We start from the raw sequence: 12,723 nt of genomic DNA, 5'->3' as shown, positions 1-12,723 counted from the left end.
GGTAAGGAAAACAAAGTTCTGATGCTGTGAAACTGTTAAACACCAAGCCTTTTCAGTGCTACTGAGTAGATTTTTAGTCCGGAGGTTCACTGACCACTCATGATACTATTTTTTATATTTCTTTTCAATTCGAGAATTACAATATGACCCAATAAATGAAAGGCTTGAAGAGGAACTTTAGCAAAAAGGGGGAAAAAATAAATCAATGCATTGCAAAGCGAGAAGTTCGAAAATAGAAGCGGAATCAAGAAATGATCAATAATCGCCATGTAATTTGCTCATACTGCTGTTATTGCGCCCAATTTTCCATGGCGGCCAAAGTTCACGTACGCCAGTAGAGTGCTTCCATAACATGGTTGGTGTGACAACCAACCATGTGACGGCCGACCTCTACCGTCCTGTAGCTGTCCCCACATCAGAGTGCCTCCTGCTCCTCCTCCATAGGACACAACAGGTTGCTTAGCAACCCACAAGCCCCGGGGCACACAGCAGGTGCCATAAGCAGAAGCGCAATAAAGCAGCACTCCGCATAAAGCGGAAGCCGAGAAGCTCTCTGAGTGGAGAGGGATTGACCTGAGGAGCCTCAGCACAGGATGAAAGGGCAACCGAACAAGAACATAATCAGATTATCTCTCAGCTGCAGCTCCTAAAGACATCGTGTCTCAGAGATAACTGGTGAGGAAGAGCTCCGGACATATCTACGTGTGGCAGGGGAGGTAGACCAGCACAAGGGAGGTGATAATGAAGTTACTGGGAGCAGGTGGCCTGGGTGATTGTCCTTGTGTGCTGTGTGGAGCGCTGGGGGTGTACAGATGGTCACAGACTACAATCGCTATGGCGATTAGCAATGTAGTAGGATTTCCCATCACTTAACCCTTTCACTGACAATTTATTTAGAGGGTCGCAAGTGCTCCAGGCCAATTTATTTCAGCTCTTTTTTTTTATTTATTTGTTACATTTCCTTGCTGCTAATTAGTACTGCTGTAATGTGTATTTATGTGTACTTGTCACTAGGGGGCAGTGTGAGACAATAACAGATGATTTATGCATTCACTTTCTATATCCTCTGTGTAATAGATAGCGGAGATGCCGCCGCAGCGGTGAGCGGCATGGCCGTCTCCGTGTCTCAGCCGGCGGCCTCCGCCGCGCAATAACATGGTGGAGTTTTGCCTGGTCCTTCCGTTGCACATAGACTGAGGGCTACGCGCGCCAGGTGATAGGACCTTTATTGCGAATAGAAGGGGCGTCAGCTGATCGGCCGGTCAGCTGACTCCAGCAGTGCTCCTGATTGGCTGAGTGATTGGGGCGGCGCTGTGGGGCGCTCTCAGTATATATAGGACATGCCTCGTCTGCTGTTGCATATGCTATGTGTTAGCACTCAGACCTTAGTCAGATCCCAAAGTGTGCCTAGAACCAGCAGGAGCTGGGGATCCACACTTAGGGCTCTTTTCCACTATGAAATGCGATCGCGATCGCAATCGCGTTTCAATTTCCACCATGCGATTGCGATTGAGCTACTATACTCATTATAGTCCAGCTCAATCGCATACAAAACGCGTCAGGACAACGATTGTGATTTGACCAAAATCGCATCGCAATCGGATCGCACTAATGGAAATTGCTGCTGCAGTTTCCATTAGTTTAATGTACCTTGCGATTTGCGATCAGAAGCAAATCGCAAATCGCAGGCTAGTGGAAAAAGGCCCTTAGTCAGATTCTGTTGATAGCTAAAGTAGTAATTGAATTGTATTATTTGTTATGACCTTCTGCTAGCCTTGACTACTCTTCTGCTTACTGATTCTGTGCTTCTGCCTATCTGATCCTGTTGCCGACTCAGCCTGAATACTACTCTGATTTAGCCTTCTGTCTTTGTACCGTATCTGTCCGGTTGTTGCCGAATCTGCTTGTCTGACTCTCCTGCCCTCACCAGTGAGTCTAGTCCCTGGTGAGGGATTCTCTGTACAGCTTAATCACCTGCTTCTCAGGTGACCAGTAACTGCAGTACAGTCTGAATCACCTGCTCCTCAGGTGACCAGTAGCTGCAGTACAGTCTGAATCACCTGCTCCTCAGGTGACCAGTAGCTGCAGTACAGTCTGAGCCACCTGCTCCTCAGGTGACCAGTAGCTGCAGTACAGTCTGAATCACCCGCTCCTCTGTATACGTTGTATTACTGTTGCACCAAACCCCTATCTTTACATCAGGTTGTCCTGTGTCTCGCTATACTTGCATTATTGGTGATTCTGCAGATCACTACATAATCAGGTATAGCCTCTGTATTATTGGTGATACTGCAGATCACCAATAATCGGAAAGTCTGTTCTTGCTGACACCAATCGTTACACTCTGCCAGCAGAGAGACATCAAAGCATTCCAAGAATTTACAGTACAAGGAGTTATTTTCCAGTACAGGAAGAATTCAGAAACGTCAGTTGTTATCTATGCAAAAGAGCTTCTCTGAGCTCTCCGACCCAACTTGGGACAGAGACGCTGCTATTTTCTGAAGCACTTATAGATCAAAGAAACAGTAAGGGCTCGTTCACATCTAGGGGCGTTTTCAGCCTTTTTCCAGCGCAGGTGATTTTCAAAATCGCCCACAAAACGCTTGTGCAATGAATTTCTATGAGACGGTTCATATCACCACGGAGAGGCCAAAGCGGTGCCTGTACCATTTTATGGGGCGATTTTGGTCTAATGGAAAGCATAGGAAGAGCGCTTAACACTCACAAAAATGCTTCTGTATTGTATTTATTATTTTCCGGATCAAAGAGGTCGCTTCCTGACTTGCGTCAGGGAGTGAATTTAAAAAAAAAATAAAAAAAAATAAATAAATCGATCTGCAAAAGCGCTTTAGAAAAGCGGTTTAAAAAAAAAAGCAGCGAGCGGGCGCTAAAAAAAAAAAAAAAAATTGCACACAAGATCGCAAAACGCTTAGATATTAACAGGGCCTAAGAGGCAGCTTCAGATAAGGCTTTTACTGCAGGTAAGTTCAAAGGGTCATTAGCTCTGTACTTTAAAATATAGTGTGTGGTTTGTAATTGCAAATATGATAGAGTTATGCCATGTTATATATGTAAAAAAAAAGCTATATAACTGAAAATAAAATATAGGAGACTCATACAATTCATTACATCATACGTTTTTTTTTTTCGGCTTCCCTGTCACTTTAATATACGCGTTTTTATTGTCAGGCCGGATAGATACATTTGTACGTGGCTGGGTAGCTGGTTCTGCGAATTTGCAGAGGCGTTTTTATTAATTGATTGAATTTCTTTGCACTCTTTTATGTGCTTTAACTTTCATAAGCCAAGCCTGTAATCAGTAGAGGAAATACTACTCATCTCATGTGTGTTTCCTTGAAATGACGGCGCCGACCTTTAGCCAAATGCTGCGTACAATACAACTTTCTTCCTGGGTTATAATGCATAATAAAGTGTGATAACAAGGACGGTAGTCTTTGCTCTATATCGTGTTCTTTGCTTCTAGCACAAATGTAAACGCAATTTGCACAGCTTCAATTCTCTTTACGCATATACACTAAATTGCGGTAAATTTGCTGCAGGGCTCTGGAGTCGGTACAAAAGTCATCCGACTCCAACTTCGACTCCTCAGTTTATGAAATCACCGACTCCAGGAAACCAAAATAGCTCCGACTCTGACCCCTCGACTCCTTAATAGTTACCAGAACTGTGGATTTGGTACAAAAATCATCCGACTCTCGACTCCTCAGTTTATGAAACCACCGACTCTGACTCCAGGTACCAAACATTGCCCCAACTCAGACTTCTCGACTTCGACTCCACAGCCCTGATTTGCTGTTCGCGTTTTTTACCGGTATTTACGGCAACATACTGTAGGTGTTCCCAGCATTAAACAGCCAAGAAACAGTGAGATACAGCTTGAGATACGATTTTACTGCAGGGAAGTGCAAAGGGTCATTAGCTCTGCTTTGTATTACGGCTTAAAATAGAGAGTGTGGTTTCTAAGCTGCAAATATGACAAAATGATGCATTGTTATACATAAAGCTATATAACTGAAAGTAAAAATATCAGACTCTTTTCCTTGCTCCTAATGTTCTATTCATTATCCGTACTACACATACAAGTCATTATATCATTCGTTTATTTTCACTTCAGATTCCCATTAAGTCTTTTAATCGCCTGTATATGGAACAGAACAATAATTGACCCCAATGGGAATTCACTGGTTGATTTATGCAAAACATCAATTATAAGCAGGTTCTGAAATCCCAGTCCTGGCCTAAGGTGAGTCCTTTACGGATAGGTGTGCAGAGCAAAATGACTGTGAATATGGAAAACAGCTTACACCAAGTGCTGATCAATGGAAGCAATCGATTAATTCATGCAATACTAGATTTACACCAATCACTGGAGGAACCCAGACACTGGAATGAATTAAGGACCCCCGACCCAGACACTGGCATGAATGAAGGACCCCCGGCAAGAGACCTTCACAAATACACTCATCTCAATGAATAGTTAGTCTTCTGATCAGTACTCAGTGGCACGTAGCATCTAATCTCCCCATACAGGGCACAACAAAGTACAAAATGGGCTCCTGCATGCTCTGTTGGGTCACATGACCAGATTCTCTCACCTGAAGAGAGTAGTTTCTGTGTGCGGAGGAAGCTGATGGTCAGACGCATGATGGACGCTTTGTCCAGATGTGAGCTGATGTTCTGGGGTAGAGGAAGCTGATGGGCCAACTCATAGAAGACCTCCGTCTCTTTACTCCTCCGACACCTCGCCGCATCCCGAGACTTCTCCTTCCTCCTCTCCGAACTGCTCCTGAAAAACAAAGTCATGCATAAGAATTCAAAATGAGCAATGCTAATCTACAACCAGCCAATCAGAAGCGACAATGAGCAATGCTAATCTACAACCAGCCAATCAGAAGCGACAATGAGCAATGCTAATCTACAACCGGCCAATCGTAAGTGGCAATGAGCAATGCTAATTGACAACCGCCCTATCAGAAGTGGCAATGAGCAATGCTAATCTACAACCATTCAATCAGAAGTGGCTATGAGCAATGCTAATCTACAACCATCCAATCAGAAGTGGCAATGAGCAATGCTAATCTACAACCATTCAATCAGAAGTGGCTATGAGCAATGCTAATCTACAACCATCCAATCAGAAGTGGCTATGAGCAATGCTAATCTACAACCATCCAATCAGAAGTGGCTATGAGCAATGCTAATCTACAACCATCCAATCAGAAGTGGCTATGAGCAATGCTAATCTACAACCATCCAATCAGAAGTGGCTATGAGCAATGCTAATCTACAACCATCCAATCAGAAGTGGCTATGAGCAATTACCAGAAGGGAAAAGAGGCGCCAGCAGGTTAAAAGGTATAAAAGTTTTAAAATTTGCTGGGAGGCAGTGGTGGACTTACCTCCGGAAGGCAGACTCAAAATATTGTCTGAATTAAACAAATAAATGTATTATTGGTACCCCAAAAGATACAACACGTTTCGCAGGCACAGCCTGCTTCATCAGGCAATAAGATAGGGGACAAACAGAAGCTCGCCAGTAGCACGAATAGCGCTTTGTCCATTAAAAGGTAAAATTTTTCCTTCACATTCGATCTTTTGATGCAATCTGAACGATCAAAACTAATCGGAAGGCAATTATCGATTGTTCCTATTAACCCCCTTGGCGGTATGAAAAATACCGCCAGGGGGAAGCGCAGCAGTTTTTTTTTATTTTTTAAATCATGTAGCGAGCCGAGGGCTCGCTACATGATAGGCGCTGCTCAGCGGCATCCCCCCGCCCTCTTCGATCGCCTTCGGCGATCTCCGATCAGGAAATCCCGTTCAAAGAACGGGATTTCCTGGAGGGCTTCCCCCGTCACCATGGCGACGGAGCGGGATGACGTCACTGACGTCGGGACGTCATTGGGAGTCCCTGGCCACCCCTCGGCGCTGCCTGGCACTGATTGGCCAGGCAGCGCACGGTGTCTGGGGGTGGGGGGGCCGCGCGCCGCACCGGATAGCGGCGATCGGGCGCGCGGCGGCGGCGAGCGGGGTGCTGGCGCAGCCAGCAAAGTGCTAGCTGCGTCCAGCAAAAAAAAATTTAAATCTGCCCAGCAGGGCCTGAGCGGCACCCTCCGGCGGCTTACCCCGTGTCTAGCACGGGGTTACCGCTAAGGAGGTTAATGGAACAATTTAAGAAGGTTTTCCATTCCGATTCGATAATAAAATCCAACTTTCGGATCGATAGGTTTTCCTTTTTTAATCGACCAAACAATTGTTTCACATCGATTTGGGACACACACTGTGTAGTTTTCTATACAATTCGATCATAAAAAAATAGTGTGGGCAGATCGAGTCGGATGTAAAAATTGTACAGTTAATGGGCAGCTATACATGTGTCGGAAGCTGCATGCAACATCTTTTGCCCGTTTTTTGGAATAGCCGTACACCGAGCCCCCCTCCCCCCAATCGGAAATTGTACCGCCATTTTTAACACCTCTAAAAAGCATCTGGAGGGTCCCCCCTTTTAATAACTCCTCATGGTAGTTCCTGGGCAGCTTCTGGAACCACAGATGCCAGAATGAACAATATCTGACGTGGAAGCTGAGTGCGTGATAAGTGATGACAACGCATAGCGCAGGACGTTTTATGTTACAGAATGACAATACACATGATATTTATATTGCACTTTTCTCCTGGCAGACTCGAAGCGCCAGAACAGAGGCGCTCAGTGTTGATACTGGCAGATGCCGTTTACTCCTATCTGTTGCCTGATGAAGCGGGTTTGTAACCCGCGAAACGCGTTGCACTTTATTTGGAGTATCCAATAAAATTGTTTTGACTGAAAATCCACAGTCGTGTGTTCTGCCTGGAGGAGGTGAGTCCACCACTGCCTCCTCTATTACCAAGATGGGTTTTTTAAGTTTTTAGTGTTTTTTTTTTATCCTGTTGGCGCCTCTGTTCTATTATCTACATCAAGTCCACCCTTGGTGGAGGGTTGTAACTGTCCTTCTACTACAGAGAGCGACTTTTTAATCCTGAGTGGGGTCAGGACAATCTCCCTACCTGCTTTGACAGTGGTTGCCTAATTGGTAACCCTGGTTTGTGAGTATTAAATTAATATGATTACTCTTCCAATTATACATTACCAGTACATACTACACTATATTGGGCTCTTGGTGTTCTCTCTTTTTCTCAAGATTCAAACCTTGGTCTCCTGTGTCAGAGGCAGCAGCACCCTTATCCAGAGCCCTATCCAGCCACTGTCCAGAATGCAGAGAGTCTCCTGTCCTCAGATGTGCTTAGCGCTTTGCATGTGTGTGGATTATGCTGTATGAGGACGGCAGCACGTCCGCCCCTCTGCTGATTATGTAACGTTGCCTGTGTAGTCCGAGCAGATGACACCCCCTGGACTCCGTCTGACAGCGGCCACTCTCAGGACTGACGCCCCTGACACATCTGTGACGATGGCTCAGTGACGCCCTGATGCTGAAGCTTACACGAAGGAACAGAGCCCACACTGCTCTGCAGCCAATCGCTCCCACAGACAATCGCTCCCCGGTAATCATGCAATAGTCTGGGAATGACAGCCGGCTTCTGGTCGCTCGGGGCAACGCAGGCACAGGTGCTGATGTCAGAAAACTGCAATGAGGCAGATGTGTAAGAATCAGATGACATCTTGCAAGTGCAGCAGTAAATCAGTCCACTTTTTTACAGGATGACTACAGCATAAAAAGTAAGCAGTTAAAATCTGAAAGACCCAACAGATTTTGGACTAGTTCATCTCCTCAGGGGGGGGATTTTTTGGGGTTGTCTTTGTTTTCAAAAACATTCCCTGAACGACAGTTGCGAAGTCTGACAAAATACCTTTGCAAGCGAGTAGGAAGGCTAACTGGTACCTTACTATTTTGGCAGTTAGACTTATCAACTGCCATTCACGAAATGCTTTCAGAAACAAAAAAGTCCCTGAGAATCCCCCACCGTGAGGAGATGGACTAGTCCAAAACCAGTCAGTTATGCCAGATTTTAACTGCTTACTTTTTTCGCTATGGTGGTCCTTCCATTTACCCACTGTGAGCTGAGTAACTGTTCTCTATTATCTTATACATTCGTTTTTCCCACTATTCCAATTAGATTACAAAGCACAACTAGTTGGTGTTCAAATGTCACTGGGGACAAATTCTACACATTTCCTACAAAAGGAAACTCAAATGTTCGCTACACTGAAATATGACATCATTTCCTGTCTTGAAACTTTGATCACATGACTAGAAAAGCAGACAGGTTGCTAAAGCAAAGCTGAAGTGACAGTAAATTTATGGCATTGATTATTTGTACGTTACGTAATGGTAAATAGGACTTTCCTAGAGTCTCAGATTGTTATTTACAATTTAAGGGCTCCAATTTTATTTCATGCCAGATGTGTGAACTACAGCCATGTCAATGTGGCATAAAATCTGGTTTATTCAGCTTCCGCAGGAAATAGATAATTGCCTTTTCAACTTTTCAGTTATTGGCAGTCTTTTATTCAGCCAGATAAAAGTGTTTTGGCTTCTATTTACTTTTCAGCAGACAAGTCCTGTATTTGAGGGCTGGTCCGACTGCCTCATTTGCATACACAAGACATTGGTTAATTAACCCTTGCAATGAAAAGAAAAAAAAAAGATAAAAAGAACACAGACAAGTTGTAAGTAGGACTGGCCCTATCTGTACCCATGTTTATTTCATTATGGTCCTAATGCACTAAAGTACGATACAGTTGTCATGAGCAGGGAGCACACAGCAATTTTACCATCACTAGCACAAGGGGCCGTTAACCCATTGGCAGCATGTGCGTTACCGTGGTAACCTATGCATTACCGTAGTAACATGCGCCGCTAATGGGTTTACGGTTGGTGCTCCCTTTTCCGCACTAGTAACGTTTAAATTGCCATGCGCTCTCATCGTATGGTAACTTTGCCATACTTTAGTGCATCAGTCCCAACATCGCTTCAGTACTCTAATCACAGGCTCTGCGGCAAGGGCTGTATTTGCCACCTGAATTGCATCATTCTGTTGATCAGACTGCAAGGAGGTAGGCACAGACTGAAACTCTGTAAGAAAATTGCAGCCTATAGCAATAATGGTCAGTAGCGGAAGCATTGGCCAGTAGGGATGGCAATGCTTAGGAGAATTCACGGAGAAGCATGTGATCAGCTTGATTTGTAAGGTTCTGATTTGCTTGTTGTGATCGTGCTTTCAACCAGTCATCACAGCAAATCAGAACCTTACAAATCTATCAGCTGTTCAAACTGATCACATGCTCCTCCGTGAGTTCTCCTAGGCACTGCTATCCCTACCAGGATCTCGCCTCTGGTAATTGGACAGCAGCTAATCAAGGTTCTCATTACGCAGAGAAAAACAAGTCTTGCAACACCGATCTAAAAATAGATTTTGTGCACGGAGTTTGGCTTTAAGTCCGTGGGATGTTTTTTTTTTTTTTTGAAAAAAATAATTGAGGTTTCACTGGTCCAAATATAAACGTGTTTACTTCATTTGAGAGGAGGAAGCGAATGTTTCTTGAGGGATGCACAACAGGAAAAGGCTGCGACTGATTGAAGTGCACAGCGCGTTCTTGTGCAGGCATCGCAGCCGCATGGGCAGCAACACAATACGGTACTACCAAGGGAGCAATACTGCGGCCAAAAATAACAGTCAGTGTCATGAGAACATGCCCCAGAGATGCTGCCGGCCCCCCCCCCCCCGTACGACTGCTGCGCTCCAGCCAGTGTCCTCCGCGCATTCTCCACGTCTAATGGGGAAAACATACCATGGGCTTCGTGTAGGAAAGCCGTGCTAGGGGGAGGGGGGGGGGGGAATCTCGCACTTCCTAAAGGAGACCACCAGCTTCTAGATGTCACTTCTACAATCAAGTCTATTGTGGTGAAACTCCAGCGGTGGGGGGGGGGGGGGGGGGGAGGGCAGCATGGGAAGGATCCAGAGACCCCCCCCCCCCTCTTTGGTAAGTAATCCTGTTTGTACCCAAAGGTTTGCCTCAGGTACACTTTAAGCAGAGCAGGATCATCCACAAGGCAAGTTGCCTAGGGCCTGGAGAGAGTCTAGGGGCCAAGTGGATGCTAGCCCCTCCAAGCACATCTAACTAAAAAAGCCAGGTGACCCATCAGCTGTAGGCAAAAACAGCTATCTTGCCTAGAGCCCCCCATTTCATCTTAAACCTTTTCTGACTTTGAGCCACCAGCAAAGCAAGAAATGACTAATTTAGACAGACCTTTTTCAAACACTTGTTGGTACATTTTCAATTGCTCAATGCTGAAAAGTTATTTTAAACAGAAAATTAAAAACTATCTATGGGGAGAAAAAGGGAATTGCATAAGGGCCACTGTTCACTTCCTTGACGTTCTCTGTAGCGTTTTGAGAAGTCACTAGGATCTCTGGGTGGGGCTTATGGTCAAATGTTGTAATCCGAATTTAGGGCCACCACCACCATGGTTTTTACCCGTAGGCATGAGCAACTACACTATATGAACTAGAAAATTGGAGGGCCTGATAACCCTCATGGACCCCTTGGTCTCCAAGGCACATGGACAGGGAAATGTACAGAATAACCACCATGAATGCAGTTAACACTACTTCAAAGCACATAATATGAAAAGTAGGGCTGGAATATGGCACGGCGAGAGTTCACCAGCGGCAAACATCCATCCCATGATGCCCAGCATGACCTCTGACTTGAAGTCAGTTGGCCAATAAAGATGCAGTCTGCAATGACCCCATGTTCACGAACCATGTTCCCATAGGAACACCCAGGTCCAGGAACACCACGGGCCAGCTGACTTAAAGAGGAACTTCAGCCTAAACACACATACTGTCATTAAGTTACATTAGTTATGTTAATTAAAATACATAGGTAATGTAATTTCTTACCCACCCTGTTTTAAATGAACAGGCAAATGTTTGTGATTTCATTAGGTCAGCCATTTTTTTGGTTGAAATGATTTGACAAGGAGCATGAGACACAGTTCCCACTGTCCTGAAAAGGGCCGTTATGAATAATAATAGGCCCTACATGGAATTGTGGCAACCTGGGACATAAGTTTAGGGGGCTATGTGTTTTTTCCTCTGTGAGGTAGCAGGGAATCTGATTGGCTGATGGATTCTGCATAGAGGTGGTGTTCTGACCCGGGCACTGATTGGTCGCTACAGGTGTGTGGAGAAATCTGCCAGGTGTTGCTGGGGTTATACATTGTTGCAACAACCAATGGTAGCTAAGTTGAGTGTATTTAAGACAGGTCCGTAGGCAGGTTAGCTGCCTTTGTTCCTGAGCGGTCTGGGCGAGCTCCCCTCCCGCCACTCCCTGAAGATATAATAGACTTCGTCGTGGTCAAGTCTTTATTGGTGAAACATCACGTTGAAGGCGTGGATGAGGATTGCAGTTGGGGTCCTTCCGGAGTTATTTCGGTTTCAGTTGGTTCGAACCGTAATGGTGGACCATATAATGAGTGGTTTTTATGTTCATTTAATAAAGTTATCTTTTATTGAATTTATTTGGACCTCAACTAGTTAGCAAAAAGTATCCAATAAAGATGGCCACGGCCTTTAACCTCCAGCCTGGGGTGTCAAGGTGTGTTTATTTACATATTATGTTTTTAGTTATTTAGTTATATTTGTATATTCAATCAAGTGTTGCCTACAATTCCATGTGTCCTCCCAGTTGCTAAGCAACAAGAACATCATCAGAAATCCTATCATGCTTTGCACAGCATCAGGGGAAAAATGCCCGGGCAGTTTTCTTTAATGGGGCGGAGCTTAGCTTAGCTTCTGTGCAGCTAAAAATGAGGCTTTGGTAAAAAAAACAAAGTTCTGATGCTGTGAAACTGTTAAAGAAACACCAAGCCTTTTCAGTGCTGCGGAATAGATTTTTAGTCTGGAGGTCCCACTAGGCTGTATTGGGTGAGAGTATGGATCTGGCAAGCCCATGCTGCTGCAAATCCCATCCCTAATAAATCGCAATGGCCAAGTCTAAAAGAACTCATGGAGAGGCTGGATGGTGGCTGCGTGTGTAAGGGTTAAGGGCTCTGCCTCTGACACAGGAGACCAGGGTTCGAATCTCAGCTCTGCCTGTTCAGTAAGCCAGCACCTATTCAGTAGGAGACCTTGGGCAAGACTCCCTAACACTGCTACTGTCTATAGAACGCGTCCTAGTGGCTGCAGCTCTGGCGCTTTGAGTCCGCCAGGAGAAAAGTGCGATATAAATGTTATTTGTCTTGTCTTGTCTTGTCTAGATATGCAATTCTCTGATTTGCAAGTCATGATCATGTGCAGGGTGTGATCACAGCAAATCAGAGCTTTGCAAATCTATCAGCTGACCAAACAAATCACCTGCTTCTCTATGAGATCTCCTAGACATGGCCATCTCTACTAATAAAAAGGACAAAGAACAGGTTAGGACAAAGTGGTACCTCCCTTCCCATGATCCACGCTCAAGTCTGTGACCTGGAAACAATGGGCAGGAGGGCACCGTCATAGGACAACGATGCATGGTGCATTTCTCGTGGTTTTAGGGGCATAATCTGGCAGGAAGTTGAAAGAGTCACCAGTTTAGGGCATGCAGAGGAGGCAACACCTTCAACGAGCGTTATGATTGGTCGTTCAGTCATGCAGCAAAAAATATAAAACAAAGTGAAAAGAAGTGACTCTGCCCAGAATCCTGCAATAATTTACTAC

The 12,723-nt window shown here is 45.0% G+C and overlaps 1 protein-coding gene across 1 annotated transcript in view; it reads right to left on the bottom strand.

The window, feature by feature from the left end:
• The window catches only part of EPAS1 (endothelial PAS domain protein 1), a 189,902-nt gene that overhangs the window by 73,187 nt on the left and 103,992 nt on the right, over positions 1 to 12,723 (bottom strand). The window contains exon 2 of the mRNA XM_068233035.1: positions 4,617 to 4,807. Within this exon, the coding sequence (XP_068089136.1) occupies positions 4,617 to 4,807 (191 nt within the window). The remainder of the gene's footprint in view (positions 1 to 4,616; positions 4,808 to 12,723) is intronic.

The sequence above is a fragment of the Hyperolius riggenbachi genome, chromosome 4, assembly GCF_040937935.1.
Source record: "Hyperolius riggenbachi isolate aHypRig1 chromosome 4, aHypRig1.pri, whole genome shotgun sequence".
In the NCBI taxonomy this organism is placed as follows: Eukaryota; Metazoa; Chordata; class Amphibia; order Anura; family Hyperoliidae; genus Hyperolius; species Hyperolius riggenbachi.
Note: the sequence above shows the minus strand (reverse complement) of the source record. Positions and strands in the feature narration are given on the sequence as shown.